The following is a 22,477-nucleotide window of genomic DNA, read 5'->3' on the forward strand; positions in this document are numbered from 1 at the left end:
CCATATTCTATTTCAGTGAAAACGGTTCACTTTCCTACTGTATAATGAATTACCTAAGCTAAACACAGTATTTCTGTGCCCGTGAAGAGGAACTCCATTCCCCAGAATACCCAAATGCTGCCTCCTGACACATCATGGCTCCTCCGTCTCAGGTGGCCAGGGTCTCATGCCCTCTGCTTCTCGTGTTCTCAGTGCTCCCACCTCAGGTCCTTCCTGCCTGTGCTGCTCTGAGCCTGGCACAGTGTGAGAGCCAAGACACTGCTACTATTTGAGAGGTAACAATGGGAGAGGCTCATCGGGGCTCCATTTCTTCTAGAAAAGCAGTCTGGATAAGGACGTTCCTGTTTATGAGAGGCAGTACGCCCTAAGGACTTTGTATATCTTTGCTTAATCATCATCTTATTGGTAAGTCACATCTTAGCTACTTTCCATTGGGAAGTGGAGGATGTCACGACCAGGGAGGAAAGCTGGTAGGAGCAAACTAGCAGGGTGTAGAATCTGGCAGACCCAAGAGGAGCCGTCTCCGAGACCAGCGCAGTTTAAACACTGGCTGTTCCTCTCGCAGACTGGACCAAGACCCCTCTGTGGGAGACAGTAACTGAGAATGGGAAGTGGGTTTCCTCTCTACTGCAGTCGGGTTGACTGTCAACAATATCCAGGCTCAAAAACAGGCCACAGGCCAGCCACAAAGAGCTGGGATTGATCACATCAATTCCAACCCCAAGCCAACTTCCCTTTGGGGAGGCTGCTCTGAAGCGCAGGCACAATTTCTAATCTGGCGTATCTGCCGCCCAGTGTCATCTGAGTAGCAAGGAAGTTCTGGCCTCTAGGGCTCTACAAACTCACACCATCAATAAGCAGGAAGGTTTGGGAAGGAGGGGCAGATATGGAAGACACAGCATCCGTAACAGTGAGATGACATATTGAGCAGTGAATGTGTCAGGCCTTTTAAACATTAATACATTTTTTCATCTAATCTTCAGGACTGCTTTAGGAGCTGGCGTTACCCTCCTCACTCCATAAAGGAGACAATCATAGGAAGACGTCCTAAGTAGGGTGGCCAAGGTCGCACAAGCCGTAAGCAAGGGAGCCCAGCATCAAGCCACAGACTGGAAGGCAAAGCCCCTGCCCCCAACAGTGTGCTGTGGCTTAATTACATCAACAAACTGCTTTGCACAGAGAAACCCTGCAGTTTAAACCATTATTAGTCAGACACACCTCTGATGCTGGAGCAACCTTGAGAGGGACCCCTCCATGCAGAGAGTACGTGTGGAGTTCAAGGTCAGCACTCCAGTGTGGGCCGGTGTTGCCAGGGTTGGAGGGAGACCTCAGAGCCACCACTTTTTAGCACACTGACCTCTGCCTTTATGTCACTGCACTGAACAATGGTTCACAGCGCTCAGCACTGGCCAATCATTAGGACCAATGGCCCAAGGAGTCACTGTGGCAGAAAGAACCCAAAGGCCTTCTCTGACCCCCTTTGGAGATGACATGGCCTTATGGCGATTTGAGACACCTTGTGCAGCCCGTGTGAGTTTCCTGCTCCATGTAACTCCCCATGGCAGACCCCTCCCACAAGGCAGGATTACACCCACAGGGGGAGGTGCTGTCTAGATAACCCTTGTATGTCAGTAGCCTGAAGTGGGGAAAGTGTTTCACCATAGAAATAATGTAAATGACAAATCATTTACCAGGCAAGCCCATAAACCCCCCCATTTAAACCATAATGTTTCACAAGATCCCTTCTGACTAGAATTCAGTGAAGCAGAATGTCTTTTAAATAGCCCTGGCCCCAGCTCACACCCACTTCAGCCATCCAGGCAGGGCAACTCGGCCACAGCACACCCTGGAAAATCCCAGTGCATGCCCACTTGGGCCCCAGTTAGCCTGCCAACGCCACCCAGCACACAGGGGCACCACTATACAAGACCACACCTTCAAGACTGGGAGGTAGCCGTTAATTCATGGAAATAAACACAAAAAGTCAAACAAAACGAGACAAAGGAATTTGTTCAAAAGGACAGAACAAGATAGAACTCCAGAAAAAAAAAATAATGAAACAGAGACAAGTCGCTTACTTGATAAAGAGCTCAGTGACAGTCACAAAGATTTTCACAAACCTTGGGAGAAGAATGAAGGGAACACAGTGAGAGCCTCAACAAATAGTTAGGAAAGATAAAAGAGAACCAGTCAGAGCTGGAGAAGACAATAACTGAAGTGGAAGATACACTAGAGGGAATCAATAGCAGATTAGATGATACAGAAGAATGGATCAGTGACCAGGAATATAGAAGAGTGGAAATCACATAATCAGAACAACAAAAAGAAAAAAAAGAATTAAAAAAAAATTAGGTTACATTGAGGGATCTCTGGGACAACATCAAGCATTACTAACATTCATATCACAGGAATCCCGATGGAGAAGAGAGAGAGAAAGGGGCAGAAAGCATCTTTGAAGAAATAATGACTGAAAAATACCCTAGCCTAGGGAAGGAAAGATTTTCAGATCCAGGAACCACAGAGAATCTCATATTCTTGTATATTAATTTTATATCCTGCAAGTTGACTGGATTCATTTATTGGTTCTAGTTGTTTTTTGCTGGAGTCTTTAGAACTTTCTATATAGAGTATCATATCATCTGCAAATAGTGACAGTTGTGTTTCTTTCCTTGCAATTTGGATGACTTGTTTCTTTGTATTGTCTAATTGTTGTGGCCCAGACTTCCAATACTATGTTGAATAAGTGGCAAGAGTTTGCATCCTTGTCTCGTTCCTGATCCTAGAAGAGAAGTGTTCAGCTTTTCACCATTGAGTATGGCATTAGCTGTTGGTTTGTTATAAATGGTCTTTATTATGTTGAGGTATGTTCCCTCTATACCCTCTTTGTTGAGAGATTTTATCATAAATGGATGTTGAGTTTTGTCAGATCCTTTTTCTGAATCTGTTGAGATATCATGTGATTTTTATCCTTTGTTTTGTTCATGTGGTGTATCATATTCATTGATTTGTGGATGTGGGACAATCCTTGCATCCCTGGAATAAATCCTACTTGATCATGATGTTGAGGATATTTGCCTCTATGTTCATTAGGGATATTGGCCTGTAATTTTCTCTTGTTTTGTAGTGTCTTTGTCTCATTTGGGTATCAGGGTAATATTGGCCTTGTAGATTGAGTTTGGGAGTGTTCCCTCCTCTTCAGTTCTTTCAAATAGTTTGAGAAGAATAAGTAGTAACTCTTATTTAAATGTTTGGTAGAACTCCCTGTGAAGCCATCTGGTCCTGGACTTTCCTTGGAAGTTTTTGATTACTGATACTAGTAATTGATCTAGTCAGATTTTCTATTTCTTCGTGATTCAGTCTTGGAAGACTGTATGTTTCTAGCAGTTGTCCATTGCTTCTAGGTTGTCTAACTTGATGGCATGTAATTGTTTGTAGTAGTCTCTTATGATTGCTTGTATGTTTGTGGTATCCATTGTAACTTCTCTTTTATTTCTGATTTTATATGGGCCCTCTCATTTTTCTTGATGAGACTGGCTGAAGGTTCATCAATTTTTTTTATCTTTTCAAAGAAACAGCTCTTAGTTTTGTTGCTCTTTGCTATTTTTTAGGTCTCTGCTTCCACTTTCATCTTTATTATCTCCATTCTACTAACTTTGGGCTTTGTCTGTTCTTCTTTTTCTAGTTCCTTTAGGTATAAAATTAGGTTGTTAATTTGAAATTTTTTTGTTATTTCTTGAGGAAGGCATGTATTGCTATGAACTTCCCTCTTAAAGCTGATTTTGCTGAGTCCCACAAATTTTGGATCTTTGTGTTTCCATTTTCATTTGTCTCCAAGTATTTTTTTTATTTCCTCTTTGATTTCTTTGTTGATCTGTTGGCTGTTTAGTAGCATGCTATTTAGTCTCCATGTGTTTATGTCTTTCCAGTTTTCTTCTTGTATTGATGTCTACTTTTATACTGCTGTGATCAAAAAAGATGCTTGATATGACTTCTATTTTCTTAAGTTTACCGACACTGGTTTTGTGACCTAGAATGTGATATATCCTGGAGAATATTCCTTATGCATTTGAAAAGAATGTGTATTATTCAGTTGTTGGATACAAATTTCTATATATACCCATTAAGTACATCTGATCTGATGTATCATTTAAGGCCAGTGTTTTCCATATTGATTTTCTGTCTGGATGATCTATCTGTTGATGTAAGTGGAGTATTAAAGTCCCCTGCTTTTACTATATGGCTGTCAGAGTCTCCCTTTATGCCTGTTAATATTTGCTTTATGTATTTAGGTGCTCCTGTGTTGGGTGTATAAATATTCACAAATGTTATATCCTTGTCTTGGATAGATCCTTTTATCATTTTGTGATGCCCTTCTTTGTCTTTTGTTTTAGTCTTTGTTTTAAAGTCATTTTGTCTGATATGTGTGCTGCTACTCTAGCTTTCTTTTAGTTTCTATTTGCATGAAATATCTTTTTCCACCTTTTCACTTTCAGTTTGTGGTTCATGAGGTTCCTATATGGACCTATTCACATAAGTGTTTGTTTTAAGCTGATAACCCTAACCCATACCTTAATTTAAAATATTTCATTGCTAAAAAATTTATAGCCATCATCTGAGCCTTCATTGAATGGAATGGTCTTGCCTCAATGTTGATGGCTGCTGACTGATCAGCATGGTGGTTGCTAAAGGTTGAGGTGGGCATGGAAATTCCTTAAAATAAGTCAACAATAAAGTTTGCTGCATGCATTGACTCTTCTTTTCATGAATGATTCTCTGTAGCATACAATGCTATTTGATAGCATTTTACCCACAATAGAACTTCTTTCAAAATTAGAGTCAATCTTCTCACACTCCACCACTGCTTTATCAACTAAGTTTATGTAATATTCTAAATCCTTTGTTGTCATTTCAGCAGTCTTCACAACATCTTTACCAGGAGTAGTTTCCACCTCAAGAAACCACTTTCTTTGCTCATCCGTAGGAAGCAATGCCTCATCCTTTTGAATTTTATCATGAGGCTGCAGCAAATAATTCACTTCTTCAGGTTCCACTTCTGATTCTAGTTCTTTTGCTATTTCCACCACATCTGCAGTTCCATCCTCCACTGAAGGCTTGAACCCCTCAAAGTCATCCATAAGGACGGGAATCAACTTCTTCCAAACTCCTGTCAGTGTTGATATTTTGATCTCTTCCCATGAATCACAAATGTTCCTAATGACATCTAGAATGGGGAATCCTTTCCAGAAAGTTTTCAATTGACTTTGCCCAGGTCCACCAGAGAAATCACTATTTACAACAGCCATAGCTCATGAAATGTACTTCTTTAAATAATAAGACTTGAAAGTTGTAATTGGTTGATCCATGAGCTGCAGAATGGATGTTGTGTTAGTAGGCATAAAAACATTCATCTCGTCCATCTCCATCAGAGCTCTTGGGTAACCAGGTGCATTGTCAATGAGCAGTAATATTTTGAAAGGAGTCTCTTTTTCTGAGTAGTAATTCTCAACAGTGAGCTTAAAGTATTCAGTAAACCCTGTTGTTAATCGATGCGCTCTAATCCAGTCTGTTGTTCCATTTATAGAGCAGAAGCAGAGTAGACTGAGCATAATTCTTCAGGACCCTAGAATTTTCAGGATGGTAAATGAGCATTGGCTTCAACATAAAGTCACCAGCTGCAATAGCCCCTAACAAGAGAGTCAGTCTGTCCTTTGAAGCTTTGAAGCGAGGCATTGACTTCTCTCTAGCTATGAAAGCCTTAGATGGCATCTTCCAATAGAAGGATGTTTTGTCTATACTAAAAATCTGCTATTCAGTGCTGCTATCTTCGTGAGTGATCTGAGCTAGATCTTCTGGATAACTTGGCTGCAGCTTCTACATTAGCACTTGCTGCTTCACCTTGTACTTTTGTGGAAACAGTGTCTTTCCTTAAACCTCATGAATCAACCTCTGCTAACTTCAAACTTTCCTTCTGCAGCTTCCTCACCTCTCTCAGCCTTCACAGAATCAAAGACAGTTAGGGTCTTGCCCTGAATTAGGCTTTGGCTTAAGAGAATGTTGTGGCTGGTTTGATCCTCTATCCAGACCACTCAAACTTCCTCCACATCAGCAATAAGGCTGTTTCACTTTCATTGGTGTGTTCACTGGAGTGACACTTTTCATTTCTTTCTAGCACTTTTCATTTGCATTCACAGCGTGGCTCACTGTTTGACACAAGAGGCGTAGCTTTCAGCCTGTCTCAGATTTCAGCATACCTTTCTCACCAAGCTTCATCATTTCTAGTTTCTGATTTCCAGTGAGAGCCATGTGACTCTTCCTCTCACTTGAACACTTGTAGAGTTATTAGTCAACCTAATTTCAGTATTACTGTGTCTCAGGGAATAGAGAGGCTGGAGGAGAAGGGGCTAGAGATGGGGGAATGGCCGGTCTGGTCAGGAGCAGTCAGAACACACCCAGCATTTATGGTTAAGTTTGCTGTCTTACATGGATGTGGTTTGTGGCGCCCCAAAACTATTACAATCAAAACATCAAAGATCACTGATCACAGATCACCATAACAAGTGTAATAATAATGAAAAAGTTTGAAATATCATGAGAATGACCAAAATGTGACACAGAGACATGATGTGAGCAATACTGCTGGGAAAAATGGCGCCTCTAGGCTTGTTCAATGCAGGGTTGTCGCAAACCTTCAATTTGTAAAAAAAAACACAGTATCTGTGATGTGCAGTCAAGCCAAGTGCAATAAAACGAGGTCTGCCTATATAATCGATATTGTAAAAACTTTGTATAGTGATAGGTGGTGACTAGACTCATAGTGGTGATAATTTCTTAATTTATAAAAATCTCAAATCACTATATTGTACACCTGAAACTAATATAATATTATAAGTCAACTACACTCCAATTAAAATTTTTGATAAATAAATAAAATAACACTGAAACATTGTACCAGTAATACCAAAGGGCTTAAGTATTTGGTGCAATGCCTCCAACAGGGAGGAGGTCAGGGAAGGTGAGAGAGTTGGGGACAGGGCTCCAGGGGTCAGAGGTGAAAGGGTAGAGCCAAGTCTCTGGAGGGAAACTCTGAATGAAGTTTGGCCTGAAATGCAGGAGAGAGGGTTCAAGAGGATGGGGAAGGGAAGGGCTGAGGACTAACAGGGCCTCCTGCCATATTCACCCCTGTGTGCAACATCTCAGCACCCCGTTATCTTCTCTGGGTAACAAGGAGGGCCCTCCAGCCCCACTGCTTCTTGTTCCAGTGGGTGGAGCCCTGGTAGCCTCTTCCCACATTCTCTCAGGCATGGAGCATCCCCGTGGCCCTTTCTGCAGTTTGGCTAAGGGCTTTTACTGCCTGGAGCGAGGGAAACAAACACAATGCATGGCTCCTTCTAGATCATCTCCACTCTTGCCCTCCATCCCCAGTCGTCTCACTTCTCCAGTTGGACCCTGTGGGAAGAGGGGAAGCCTTAGGGGTCGTCATGGCAAGTGTGGGACTCACAAAGGACCCGTCCACGGAGCAGAAAAGACAAGTCTGAAGCTCTCTTGTTCCAGGGCTGGGGGAGGGGCTGTTCGAGTGGAGAGCTGGTGGTGGAGGGGTGATGAGCGCTGCCCTGGGGCTGGGAGCAGCAGGAGGAGGAGGGAAGAGAAACGCCTGGAGGAGAAGGTCTCCCTTCTTGACTTCCATCTTTTGCTTGCCTCCAGGGTGCTCCTACCAAAACCACTCTAAGCGAACCTGAGGGCCAAGTGAGAAAAGGAGGAGAGGAAAGTAGGCGGGGCCCCATAGAGACTAACCATTCCTGAAGGCAGTTTTTACATGAGGAATGTAAATAAATCACAATGAATTGACACGTGCATGTGCATAGAATCCTGTGTGCATGACAGTACTATTTATACATTGCTTGTTCATAGTATACTCAGACTCTAGATTATTATTAAGTTCAGCTGATACAATATACTCAGGTTCTTATATGGCGTAAGTAGAATTTTAGAAACTAAAAACTGACATAACAGTGTTTGAAAAAGATAAAGTATTTTCTAATATATCACTTTCTGTGCTTCTCCCCATTTTTCACTCCACAGATTGGTCTACAAATGGTTTCTTCTCATCTACAAACTCAGCTATGCGTTTGGTGTTGTAGGCTATTTGGCGATCATGTTTACAATGTGCGGATTCAATTTATTTTTCAAGTAAGTGTTTCCAATGAAGACATTAATATCTCCAAGCACTTGCTCGTCACATTCACCTGGGCCACTTCTCTGTATCTGGAAGCTGCATTTGGCCCCATAACTTTCCATGCACACATTGTTTATAGTACTGTCATTGTTATAGTAGATGTCATTGGGGGAAACCAGTAGAAAAGGAAGAGAAAACCCACAGATTAAAAATTGTTCCAAAAATTATAAGCTTTAAAGAGAATCTACAAATTCAAAAGATTACCATTAAAAGCAGGCCTACATTTGTGATAGAGTAATTCTTACTGAACTACAAATTTCCCTTCCACAAAATTCTGAAATGTCATTTCTTTCTATATAGCTTCTTCCTATATTCTGGGAAGATAATTTAAGGCAGACCACACAGCTGTGGAAAGCAGCTCAAATGAAAGTTCCCCAGAATCTCTTTCACATTAAAACGTCTAGAATGGGATACGTTTGGGAGTTCAAGATTTACAAATATTAACTACTATATATAAAAATAGATAAAAAAATTTCTTCTGTATTACACAAGGAACTATATTCAATATCTTGTAATAACCTTAAATGAAAAGAACATGAAAATGAATAGGTGAATATATATGTGTGACTGGGACATTATGCTGTACACCAGAAACTGACACATTGTAACTGACTGTACTTCAATTTTAAAAAGCAAACAAACAAAAACAAAAAACCTCTAGAACAATGTTATCCAATACAGTATCCACTAGTTTATGTAACTACTGAGCACTTAGAATATGAAATAAGAGATGCTATAAGTCTAAAATACACATTGGATTTGAAAGACAGTATATGAAAATAATTTTTATATCACCTACATGTTGAGATAATAGTACTCTGGATGTATCGGTGAAATTATTTTATCCCTTTCTTTTTACCTTTTTAATGTGGTTACAAGAAATTTTTTCATTTTCTCTTTATGTCTAATCTATATTCATTGGACAGCACTGCTCTAGAATTTTCTTTCTGGTATCCAGGAAATCCCTTTTGCTGAGGGCAGTTAGAAAAGGAGGAAACTGCGTACTTAGAAATTGAAAGAGAAGTGAAATAGTAGAGCGAGAAAGTCTGGGTAGAAATAAGGGAAACCAAGATAATTGTATCTATGACTCAGAACCGAGCTCCCGTCAGGAAGAGTGTTGCTGAGATGCGCTGTGGTGGGGTTCCTGCAGGGAAGGACCGAGGCTGTGTAATCGACCTACATTCTGGAGAGAGAATTTAAGACAGGCACACAGCTGTGGAAAGCAGCTCAAATGAAAATTCCCCAGAATCTTTTTCACATCAAAGTTACTCTAAATCTCTGGGACTTTAATAGAAATTGAAAGGCAGAGGTTGGCAGCCCTTAACTCATAAAATAAAAAAGACAATTGGAGAATCAGCCCTGGGGGAAAGGGCTCTTCCTTCATCAACACAGCGACCTGATTTTATTGCATGCAACTTTCAGAGAAGGAGCTCATACCATTTTCTTGCAGGAGAAGCATAGAAAACAATTGTACAAATCTATTATTACTAACACTATAGAAAGACACTGATTTATTTTTTCAGTATACTGTATTTTAATGAATGTAAAATATTAAGGACTTCTGTGAAATTACTTGGGACTATTGTTGCTCCAAGATTATTATCTTTTTTTCTTTTTTTTTGAACATTTTATTTTGAGTTATAGTCATTTTACAATGTTGTGTCAAATTCCAGTGTAGAGCACAATTTTTCAGTTATACATGAACATACATATATTCATTGTCATATTTTTTTTCGCTGTGAGCTACCACAAGATCTTGTATATATTTCCCTGTGCTATATTATCTTTTAATATATGCCCCCATTTTAAGATCCTTGGGGGGAGGGTATAGCCCAGTGGTAGAGCTCACATTTAGCAAGCACAAGGTCCTGGGTTCAATCCCCAGTACCTCCATCAACAAGCAAATAAATAAATAAACCTAATTACCTATCCCCCCCACCAAAAAAAGTAAATAATAATAAGAAGAAAAAATTACAACTTAAAACAAAAAACCTTAACCTCATTTTCCTATAGTGAGTCATACCAAGAACCTAACCCTTCAGATGGGAAGCAACTGTTTTTTTCACTAGTTGTTGAGCATAATTGTATTGATTCCTTTCTGCAGAATCACAAATTCATTGCTACACTTTTTATCAATTAGATTATAAATACATGTTCCCTGGGATGTGAGGGAAGGTCATCTTCATTACTCTGCACTGTCCCAACTCTCAAACCCTGAAGGGATGAAGCCACCCGCTGTGTTGGAATTCCCAGTTCATGTCACCAAAACACCTCTGCCCTCTCGGTCTACAAAGCCTCTGCCTTTACCATTTCCTCCTCAGATTAACAGAGCACAGAAACAACCTGGAAAAGCTTCCAGAGACAGACTCCCCAACTGCTCTCCACTCCCTTCCCGACTCAGTCAGATCCAGCTACTTCTGCTCTAGTTTTTGAGACTGTTTATAGAGATAGCAAACCAAAAGTGCCATGATGAAGAGCCAGATGTTGTACATCAGAAATTGACACATTGTAACTGGCTATACTTCAATTAAAAAAAAAAAAAGGCAGATGTTAAATTAGGAGCTAATCATTAACTTTTAAAGAAATATTTATCTTTAAAAAAGAAAGAGAGAGTTAGCATAGAGAATCCTAGTGTATTTGAAATACGATCCAACTTGCAAAAAATTTTTTTTGATTAACACACAGCAATTACAGCATAGTAGCAATGGGCCTCAAAGTTTGAGCTGCAGTCCTACTTTTGTTTTGCACCAGTCATCACGATGAGCAAATCATTTTTTTCTAAGGCTCCATTTTCTCGAGGGTAAAGTGGGGACAATGCAATCTGTCTCAAATATTTTCAGTAAGATAAAGTATTTGAAAATATTCTATAAAATCTAAGCTTGAAAGCAGGGATTCTCAGCCCTAGCTGCTGTCCAGACCTCACCCCAGGCCACTTAAAGTCCCTCTAATTTAAACAAAATGTAATTTTAAAATAAAAACAGTATGGAACTTTCTTTAAAAACTGAAAATAGACTTACCCTATGATCCAGCATTCCCACTCCTGGGCATGTATCCAGAGGAAACTCTAATTCAAAAAGATACATGCACCCCAATGCTCATAGTGGCATTATTTACAATAACCAAGACATGGAAACAACCTAAATGTACATCAATAGATGACTGGATAAAGAAATTGTGGTGTATGTATACAATGGAAAACTACTCAGCCATAAAAAAGAATAAAGTAATGCCATTTGCAGCAACATGGATGGACTTGGAGATCGTCATACTAGGCGAAGTAAGCCAGAAAGAGCAAGACAAAGAGATCACTTATATGTGGAATCTAAAATATGATACAAATGAACTTATTTACAAAACAGAAACAGACTCACAGACATAGAAAACAAGTTTATGGTTACCGGGAGGAAGGAGGGGTGGAGGGATAAATTGGGAGCTCGGCATTAGCAGATACAAACTACTATATATAAAATAGATAAACAACTAGGTCCTACTGTATAGTACAGGGAACTATATTCAAAATCATGTAACAATCTACAATGGAAAAAGAATATGAGAAGGAATATATATATGTATCACTGAATCACTATGCTGTACACCAGAAATTAGCATAACATCGCAAACCAACTATACTCCAATAAAAATTAATTAATTAATTATAAAAAGAAAAGGAAAAAAAGAGCCCCAGAAGGTGGGCTCATGTATCAGTAGATGTGTGAGTCTCCACAGGTGACGCTAATCTATAGTTAGGACTGAGAACCATTGCACTATTAAAGAGGGTCTTAATGTTAGCTGCCCTCTGGGACCACCTGGCATCTGGAAAGCCTCCAAAAATATTGCTGCATGGGCCCCACCCCCAGAAAGCCTGATGTAATTGGCCCGGCTCACAGCCTGGAGATGGAGGTTTTGACAAGCTGCCCAGGTTTTTCCACGTGCAGCCAAGCTTGAGAACCGCTGGAGAGAGTCGACTTGTCTCAGCACTGGGGCCCTAAGGAGCCTGTAAACACTCTCTCAAGAACTGCTTTGTCCACTTAGCACTGAATGGTAAAATCTGAATGAAATTGAGAACATTTTCAATTCTTTCATTTGGAAAAAGAAAAACAAAGGAGCGGGAAAACATACCCTCAGGAATCTGCTGGACACCACGGCAGGAAACATTTTCCAAGCTGCAGCCCTCCCCTGCCTCCGCAAAGGCCATGTTCTTACCTTCTTCATTGTTGTTTTCGACAGAATCAAGGCTAGAGATTCCATGGACTTCGGCATCATGTCCTTGTTCTATGGCCTCTACTATGGAGTGATGGGGAGAGACTGTGCGGAGATCTGCTCGGATTGCATGGCTTCTACTATAGGGGTAAGTGTTGCTTTGAAACCATTCATGGTACATGGAGGAATGGCCTTATCTTACACATTTGCAACTGTTTTCAGAAATAGATGTCTTTTTTGATTCTCCCAGCCCAAATGCTCCCTGGTTCTCCTGGCATCAAAACTATCTTAACTAATTCATTGAAAAATGAATTTCTTGGAAGGGAGGGTATAGCTCAGTGGTAAAACGTGTGCATAGCATGCATGAAGTCCTGGGTTCAATTCCCAGTGCCTCCAGTAAACAAACAAACAAACAAACAAACCTAATTATCTATCCTCCCAACTCCCTGAAAAAAAGAATAAGGCTATTTTTTAAATAAATTTCTTATTTACATAAAGTGGTTGAGAAAGAAGGGATCTTTTTAAATAAAATACAGTAATTATTTGGAAGTAACTACATCTAGCATACTCAAATTGCCCACATTTAAAGAACTCATAAAATTCAACAATAAAAAAAGCCCTTTATCTCTGTTGATGCAAATAAAAGTCATATTTGATGCACATAAAATGCTTAAGAATCAACCAGTGCCTCAGGGTAATATTTATCATAAGATGAGTTATATAGCATTTGAAGAAGGAGAAGACTTAAAAAGTGTACTGAATATGTTCTGACTATATATTGTTCCCTGGAATTAAAAAAAAAAATCCCTAATAGTTTTTCTTTTAACTCTCTTTAAATTAAAACTCAGGATGGACGTCCTTTCTGGTTAGATGGATTCCAGATTCAGGTATTAGGAGTACCCATCTGTGTCTGACACATGCACATCTCTTAAAAACTTACATACCAAGGGCTTGGGGGATGGCCCAGTGGCTTCAGGAATTCCACACCTCTGCCCTCTACCAGTCTCTTGGTACACAGCCAGTGTGAAACGGGAAACCCAATGTGAATAAATAACAAGAGCAGAGTGAACTTCTGGACTGTTCTCTCTCTCCATTTACGGGGCAGGACTGAGTTAACATAACCTTGACCTCATCCCCTCCCCTCCCCTTTCCCATCTCTGTAGGCACCATCTTACTCTTTCCCTAGAGCCTGAAACCCAGCTCCTGTGGTGAGATGCTGGGATCCTCTACCATATGTCATCTCTGGGACAGCTGCCTTTTTCAATAAGGTTTAAGGTGAGCACAGGAGGGAGAATATTTATTCCCAGTTCCTCCAACAAAAACCAGAGCCATCCCCCCTTGAGAATACTCCCAAAGCCTCTTGTGCTTGTTTATGGACAGGAGAGGGAGAGAAGAGTTGCATGCCCTCTGTTCTCCGGTGAACCAGGAAGAAGAGATTCAACCTAGCAAGACAACCAAGGCTTTAAGCACCACTTTTCTGGAGATTTCTCACCTGATCCCACCCCACCAGTCTTCAACATCTTATCAGCTCCTGTCATCCTTATTCCAACCACCAAATATATAAACCCACTGCCTCAAGCCATTGGCACAGCCACCAGTGACTTGAACTGATGGGTGTATGTGTGTGTGTGTGTGCGTGTGTGCGCACTGGTGCATGTGCTTGTGACAGAGGTAAAGAGGAAGCAAAGGGGGAGCAATTCCATTCTCATGCCAGTTCCTGAGCCCCAAACTAATTAAGTCAGACTCTGGGAGTGGAGCCAATGCATCTGCTTTGTTTTAAAAGCTCCCTAGGAAAAGCTCTTAAGCCATGCAAAAACATGGATGAATCGTAAATATATATATTGCTAAGTGAAAGAAGCCAGTCTGAAAAAGCCACATGCTATGTGATTCCAATTATATGACAACCTGAAAAAGGTGCAGCTATGGAGATGCTAAAGAGATCAGTGGTTGCCAGGGGGTTAGGGAGGGAACAGGGTTGAACTGGTGAAGCACAGACACTTTTTTAGGGTGGTGAAATTATTCTGTATATGATGTTCTAATGGTGACTACATGACACTATGCATTTGTCAAAATCAATAGTAATTTATAGCAGAAAGGATAAACTTTAATGTATGCAAATCTAAAAGAAATCATTTAAGATGTTAGGGAATGCCAGCATACAATGTAGACTGACAGAAGAGTCTAATTGTATTACAAATGTATGAAATAGCCTCACTGAAGGGGGTGGGGAAAAAGTGCTGACCTAAGTAACTTTGAAATAAGTGGAGATGTAAGATTAAAAGCAAAAGGAACTGTATATAAGCACTGAACTCTAGTTCATAAATGGTTTCCCTCAGGGCTGTGGTTAACAATTCTGATACCACTATATATGCATTCTGGAACTGGACTACTAAGTAAATGGAAGACTCATGGTGGAAACAATGTTTCTTATTCTCAGAAGGTTGCAGACAAGCAAGGAGAGAAGGCTGGAATGGTCTGTGTAGTAATGCATAAGAGCTGAAGACGTCAGTCTGAACTCACATTTAGCTTAATATAGATTATATGTATCTCAGTGTAGATGATACATATATAAACGTGTATACACATGGGATAGTGTACACAGACATATTTCCATGTTCTGTCAGGTAAGAGGGTTTAGAAACAGCGACACCTCAGTAGCAATGAGCACACCAAGTGCCCATATCTTGGTTTCTAACACCTTTCTACAATAAAAGAAAGCAGGGTTCCTTGGAAAATGGCTGATTCTAGGTCTTAGCAGGGAATATACAGTATGAGTCTGGAATATCTTGTAGTGCCGGAAAGTAAGGAAGTGCTTAAAAAAAAAAAAAAAAATCCACACATAAGAGAAAGCCCACAGTGATGGGTGTATGTCAAAGAGACACAGAAGCCAACTGAAAGAGACCCCAACAGCTGAAGCTGAAACAATCTGAGCAACAAAATAGTAGTGGTAAGAGTAGTAGTAATAGTATTTGGTTATAACTCGAAATATAAAATAAATATCCATGAGTCCATAGTGACATAAATAAATGATTGAATAGATAGATACATAAATAAACAGAGGAGAATATGCAGATTTCCTATGCAGAAGAATTCCACATAATTTATGTAGATATTCCACCCCTGAGAAAGTTTTATGGAGCATAGCCCATAACTCCCCACTCCTTAAGTGTGGGCTGCTCATGGTGTTGGTGATTTCCTTCCAAAGAGTACAGTGTAGAAAGGAGGAAAAGAACAGGTAGCTTTATAGTGGAGAAACTTGACAAACGCTACCTCCAGCTGGGCGATCAAGAGCCACATTGTCAGTGATGTCGTGGTGATGACACGTACCTTGCTACGGTGTGGTCAGAATGGCCCTTTACCTCTGTTATCTTCCTCCCTAAACCCCAGTGTAATCAACATAAGAAAAAAAAAAAAAAAAAAAAAAACAAAACCTCCGCTAAATTCCAATGGAGGGACACTCTACAAAGTATCCCCCAAACTGTCAAAGTCATAGGAATAGAGCAAAGTCTAAGAAACTGCCAGAGGCAAAAAGAGCCCAAGGAAACATGACAACTAAATGGATGGGATTCTGGGAACAAAATAAGGACATTAGGGAAACACCAAGTAATCCGAATAAGGTATAGACTTCATTTCGTAATGATGTATCAATGGTGACTCATTATTTGTGACAAATTTATGATACTAATGAAGGCGCTAATTAGAGGAGAAAGTTGGTTTGGGAATTCTGTGCTACCTTTGTATCTTTTCTGTAAGTCTAAAACAAATATAAAATCAACATTTAATTTTTTTAAAAGAGCTTCTTAGACATTCTAATGAGCTGCCAGTGTTGAGAATCACTCCTTATCCACAACACTGGGGCGAGGTAGATCCCAAGTTAGAATTCTAAATGCATTTCCTTCTAATGAGATTAATCTGTGTGCTCCCTATAATCCCATGGGATTATATTTAAATTAATTAAAAATTTAATTATATTAAAATTAGCTAAAAAATGCGTAGATGGCTGTGAGTCTGTTTTGTACACTAGAAACTGACACACTGTAACTGACTATACTTCAATTAAAAAACAATTTACAGAGACGCCTGGATTTACTCCAGATCTGTGCATCAGAGATTCCAGGCAAATAAAGGGAAGAGTCTGGGCAAGCCCGAAAAGCTTCCTATGTGATTCTGAACTACAGCCCTGGTACTAACTGCTCCTTTTGAAGGATTCCTCAGTGGACCTTGACTGGATGTTATCATTAGCAATGTGCTTTGGGTCCATTTGCGGTTCAGTGAGGTTTTGCTTGGAAACCTTTGCCCCCTGTAGCATTATTCTTATGGGAAAAAGTGTTTTAAGGTCTAAAGCAACAAAAAAGTGGTAAAGACTCTATGTCCCAGAAAGAGAAAGAAAAATACCACATAATATCACTCATATGTGGAATCTAAAAAAAAGACACAAATGAATTTATTTACAAAACAGAAACAGACTCACAGACATAGAAAACAAACTTATGGTTATGGTGGGGGAGAGGGTGGAAAGTGATAAACTGGGAGTTTGAGATTTGCAGATACTAACCACTATATATAAAATAGATACACAACAAGTTTCTTCTGTAGAGCACAGGGAACTATATTCAATATCTTGTAGTAACCTATAATGAAAAAGTATGAAAACATACATATGAAACGAATATGAAAACAAATGTATGTATGTGTATGTATAACTGAAACATTATACTGTACACCAGAAACTGACATAACATTATAAATTGACTATACTTCAATTTTTTAAAAAAGTAAAAAAAAAATACTGTGTCCAAAAGCCTGGCGGTGGCTTCCCTGTGTTCGGAGAATAGCGTGCACGCTCCTTTCCCATGGTGACCTGTGCATTTCCCCCAGCAGTTCTACAGCGTCAGTGGGATGCCCACCAGGAGCCTGTCAGACAACATCTGTGCCGTCTGCGGGCAGCAGATCATTGTGGAGCTCGACGAGGAAGGGCTCATCGAAAACACCTACCAGCTTTCGTGCCGTCACGTGTATCCTTTCCATGGGGAACCCTTTGGCCTTCATCAGGCCAGTTGTAGGAGGCCATCTTCAGATAATCTGTGTTGGGCACGGGAGGTGGCGAATCAGAGAAGACTGTCTCATCACCTTCCTCCTCCTTCCTCTCCCCGACTCCCCCACGCCTGCTGCCCTACTTCCCTCCCATCCCCAAGACCCAAACCTTTATCCTCCTGCCCATCTTCTTTTGGAGACTTTCTAGCAATCCCTGATGAATAATGAACCTCTAGTTAAGGTGAATCTCCTCCTCCTCCTTCAGTAATTTCTTTTTCAAAAAGGAATCTTCACACCATATGGACCTGAAGGCTATAGCAACCGTGCAGAGACTGGCTGGGAAAGCTGGTAGACCATAAATGGACAGGTAGCCAAGAAGGATCAGGGAGAGAAGGAGTTGGGGAGTGAAAAAAAGAGTGAAATTTAGATAGAGGGAGGAACTCAGGACTATCCAGGTGGAGCCCGTGTCTGAGTCTCACAGGACCAAGAACGATAAGGTGTGTTTTGCTTGGAAATAATCTTTAGGAACCTGCTGTGTCAACAGTGGTGATGGAGGAAGCCGAGCTCAGCTTTGGTCTTGAAAGGAGTATAACGCCACAGGCAGCGGGACACCTTAAATCACACAGGGAGGGACCAAAATGTGAGCACCCTGTTCTTGGACCACTTGGCTCCTCTGCCTATGGGTTCTGCCCCTAATTAACCATCTACTGGCTGAGGAACTTGAGGTGTTTAGGACCAGACAAGCCTGGGCCTGGAAACCTGCATTCTCTGGGACTCCAGTCACCTTGAGGAAGACCCTGTAAGCTGAAAGATGCTGAGATCAGGAGCCCTATATACCAGAGTTGTGCTTGGGTTGGCCAAGCATCCATATTTTAATTCTTTTCTAAATGCAGCTGAGAAGCCAACATTTATCTTTATTTTATAGTATAATACCAATTTTATCATCTCTCTCTACACACAGTCATTTCAAAGCTCTGGCATGATAAGGTGGTTTAACCATCTGTCTTTTGCCTCTGAAGCCTGCCTAACTCGGTCAGTAATAGCTTAGATGTGCAGTGCTGTGATCTGATTCTGTCTGATCGGGAGAGATTCCATTTATTCAGTCCTGAGAGTAAAAACCTGGACCGAGTGCATCTGAAATGTAATAGGAACCTGACGCCAGCATTTAAGCCTTAACATTTTAAGGTAAGAAACACAGAGCTAGCCCATGTGGGATTCTATGTGGTTTTTCAGTGTGATAGCTTTCCCCGAAAATGTTATCAGTCTTAGTAGAAATTTTCCAAGTCTGGTCCTAGTTTTCAGTATGATTTCCTTTTCAAATGTTGGACCAGAGCCCCTTCTGCCATTTGCAAGTGGAAATATTTTCTCTCTCCACCTTTAAAAGCCCTTAGGGATTGTTGTACATGTGTGCATATGTAATCTGAAATGTAGTCACTTTTAAATTTGCTTTGCAGGGAGTGTTATTAATGGCCTATTTTCGCATGAGCTGTATCAGTAAGGAGTAGGCAAACATGAATCACATTAACAAGGGGTGGGAATCTGAGTCCCGCTCGGTGGCAGTTCCGCCCATGAAGAGGCTTCTCAGCACAGAGATTTTGAAGATAAAAGAAAATGTTAGGGGAGGGTCTAGCTCAGTAGTAGGGTGCCTGCTTAGCATGCATGAGGTCCTAGGTTCAATCCCCAGTACTTCCGTTAAATAAGAAAATAAACAAACCTCTTCCCCTAAAAATAATTTTAAAAGATTTTTTTAAAGAGGGAACATGAAAGAGGAGATGGACATTTCAGTGCTGGCTCTGTGACCCCTGAACTCTGTATTACCCAGAAAATGGGGCTATACTCCAGCCCTTTTGAATGAAGGGCTGTTAGGCTCAGGGTTCAGAATCTTTGTTCTAATACACGACTTTACGTTAACCCAAGCACTTTGCAAAAGTGACCCCAATTCCAAGGGCATGAAACACTGGAAACTCCTAGTTGCACATGGATCTAGTGTTAAGGAATGATCTTCATGGCCTTGGCTTGTCCTGACCTCCTTGATCCTTCGTCTGTTAGGGAGGGGACTCCCACACCGTAGCCGTTCATTTGGGTGTGTCGCAGGCTAGTCAGAACATTATATGGTCTTGACCCAGGAACCCACATTGAAATCAATGACTGCAGAAATAAACAAGGCGTCAGGACGGGTCTCACTACAGTTCATCATTTTACCTAGACCTACAAGTTGTGGAACCTGGGGGAAATATGTTTGCCAGAGTAACCGGATTTGAGTGATTCATTCAAATATTCTTAGGCACTGCTTAAGGTGCTGAGGACAGGGACGAATGAGTCATAGTCCCCCATGAGTGCACAGAAAGTCAGGATACAGCATGACATGTGCTCTCTAAGTCCCTGGTGCTATGGGAAAACAAAGGGTTCACTCTCAACTTTGGGGCCAAAGGGTCAAACCTTCTGGACAAGGGGTTGTAGACAAATGAACTTGTAAATGCCTAGAGTTTTAGTGTTTATTAGATTTTTATTCTATGAAAAAACAAACTGGCTTCTTACCAGTAATAAAACTTTGAGGAAAAAACTGATGAAGCTAACAGAAGTATTTGTAAATTTACAACCACAAATAATTTAAACTCATCTAAGGGCCAAAGACAAGTCTGATTGCATAGTAGGTAATGAGCAGTGCACAAAAACCAGACAGAGAAATGCATGATCCATGAAGCAGGGAAATTGGAGGATGCATTTACATGTGACATCTGTCAAAAAAAAAAAAAAAAAAAGCACTTCCACATTCCTTATCTAATTTAATGACAAGAATCAAGTGAGGTACAAACATGTAAAGCCAAGAAGATCAGGAAATTCCTCAAGGTCATCAGCTATTGCAGCTCTGACTCCAAGGTCACCGTCCTTGGGGGTTCTATCATCCTGCAGAACCTCCCTGAGAAAGTCAGGTCCACAACCGGGTCACAACTAGCAGCCATTGTCACCTCCACCACTCCACCCGACAGTGGGGATCACTTTCATTATGTCATCGTGTAGTAGACATTGCCTGAGAAGATCCAGAAGCTTCCCTAACAAGATGCCTAAGCTTTCATGAATTCTGCATCCGAGGTTGGTGTATTGTTGGGAAAAAGCAGACCTGCCCTTACTGCAAAGAGAAGGTTGATTTGAAGAGGATGATCAATAACCCGTATCCTTTTTTATAAAGTTATGAAATATTGTCTTAAATGTTTCTGGTGACGCAGTCTGTAAACTTCCCTTATCTTCACTATCGGTGTAGCAGGAAACACTATGTTTTCCCCAACCACCTATTTCAAAATGACTTTCCTGTCTCACTGCTCCCCTGTGCTTTGGTTACTCTTCTTGTTAGGAAGTTAAATGCCAAAAAAGATCCACTCTACTCTTCAGAGTCCATGCATTCTACTGTAAGGGTCTTAGTGGAAATGTGACGGAACATTGCAAAAGATAGGTATATGGAAAGATCAGCTGGCTAGCTAACTAGACAGACAGAAAGATGGATGATAGGTAATAGGTGGATGGGATGAATGGGTGGAGAGATAAACAGATAGATTAGAACTGAAATTTTAAAAGCCCCAAATGGGAACCAGAATATAGAAAAGTATTGTTCGGTTGTACCAAATTTTATTACTTCCAGAAATGAGCGGGTGCTTTCCCCTGGAGCTCCAGCTTTGTCAGTTCTCTGCTATGCCTCATCTTTTTTTAGGCTGACCTAAGTGACCGCAGAATATAAAAAGGAGTGTAGACCTACTACAGATTTGGGTGGTGAATGGCAGCCATGAAATTTTTAGAGACAGCAAGGGTCCCCCAACTGAATAAACTCAAATCTCATTAAGGTCACAGAAGGGGGATGGCCCCACGTGGGGCTGACTGCAAAGACTGAGCCCTCAACCCCACCAGGGGAGAAAATGGCACTAAAGCATATCCCCCACTAAGCAGAACACCAAGAGGACGGCTACAGCCTGCCTAGTATCCTCTCTTCTCCCAGGAGACAGCCTTCCTCTTCTTTCTGAGTACCAGTCCTCTATATGTCACAGTGCAAAGGAGACACCCCCGGCTCCCTGCTCCCCCCCACCCCCAGCTCCACACCAACTCTAAATACACAGCTTTAACGGCTGTCGGCAGCAACACCCCATCTCTGAGAACTGGTAAGTAGGTCCGCAGAGGAGGGAGCTTGGATGTGTCCCTGGGTCTCGGAGCCACACCATGGCCACAGAGCACACCCTCCGTGGCCACCAGCTCCCCGACAGGCCTGGCCTTTCCCGCTGAGTCGATGCAGCTCCAGCACAACCAGGGCCAGAGGCGTGTGGTGCTCAGTCCTCCGTCCCTCTTCCTCGCATCCACTCTCCCTGCATCTCCCTCCCAACAGGAGGAGGCTGAGTCCAGAACAGCTTTCGGTTAAAAACTGACTGATGAAACTGCAGTATATAAATCTTTGTTATAAACTCAGTCATAATATGATCATAAATGTCACCTGAATGATCGTGTAAGTAACAAAGGACAATTGGTTTCTTTGAGAGAAAGCAACGAACTTGAGAGAAAAAACTTTTATGGTCCTCGGAGCATAAACGTTTGAATATTACATGTACCCTTTTTCTTGAGACTCAGTAGAAGAGAAACAGTCCATAAACTGTCTTTTTTTGTGTGGAGCATTGCTAACAGAGATGCTACGTATTGATGAAGTTCCTTTAGCACAATTTATCAAAGATACCAGGGTAAGGCAGGTGTTATCTGTGAACTAATATTTTCCTTTTTAACATGCAATGAGCCGCTGGCAGAACCCAGAGCTGGTTTTTTTTTTCTCACTTAGAGCAGTTTCCATTTCCTTTGCTGGTGGGGGAGGTAACTAGTTTTACTCATTTATTTCTTTTAAGTGTCGGTACTGGGGATTGAACCCAGAACCTTGTGCGTGCTAAGCACACACTCTGCCACCGAGCTGTACCCACCCCCCTGTAGACAGTTCTGAATTACTTTTAGAAATAAGGTGGCGTGTTAATAATGATGAATATT

At 41.1% G+C, this 22,477-nt stretch overlaps 1 protein-coding gene across 1 annotated transcript in view; it reads left to right on the forward strand.

Moving 5' to 3' along the window:
• The window catches only part of RNF175 (ring finger protein 175), a 49,505-nt gene that overhangs the window by 26,642 nt on the left and 386 nt on the right, over positions 1 to 22,477 (forward strand). The window contains exons 5-8 of the mRNA XM_074375421.1: positions 8,080 to 8,187; positions 12,461 to 12,581; positions 17,315 to 17,448; positions 20,538 to 20,639. Coding sequence (XP_074231522.1) covers positions 8,080 to 8,187; positions 12,461 to 12,581; positions 17,315 to 17,448; positions 20,538 to 20,639 — 465 coding nt within the window. The remainder of the gene's footprint in view (positions 1 to 8,079; positions 8,188 to 12,460; positions 12,582 to 17,314; positions 17,449 to 20,537; positions 20,640 to 22,477) is intronic.

The sequence above is a fragment of the Camelus bactrianus genome, chromosome 2, assembly GCF_048773025.1.
Source record: "Camelus bactrianus isolate YW-2024 breed Bactrian camel chromosome 2, ASM4877302v1, whole genome shotgun sequence".
Lineage (NCBI taxonomy): Eukaryota > Metazoa > Chordata > Mammalia > Artiodactyla > Camelidae > Camelus > Camelus bactrianus.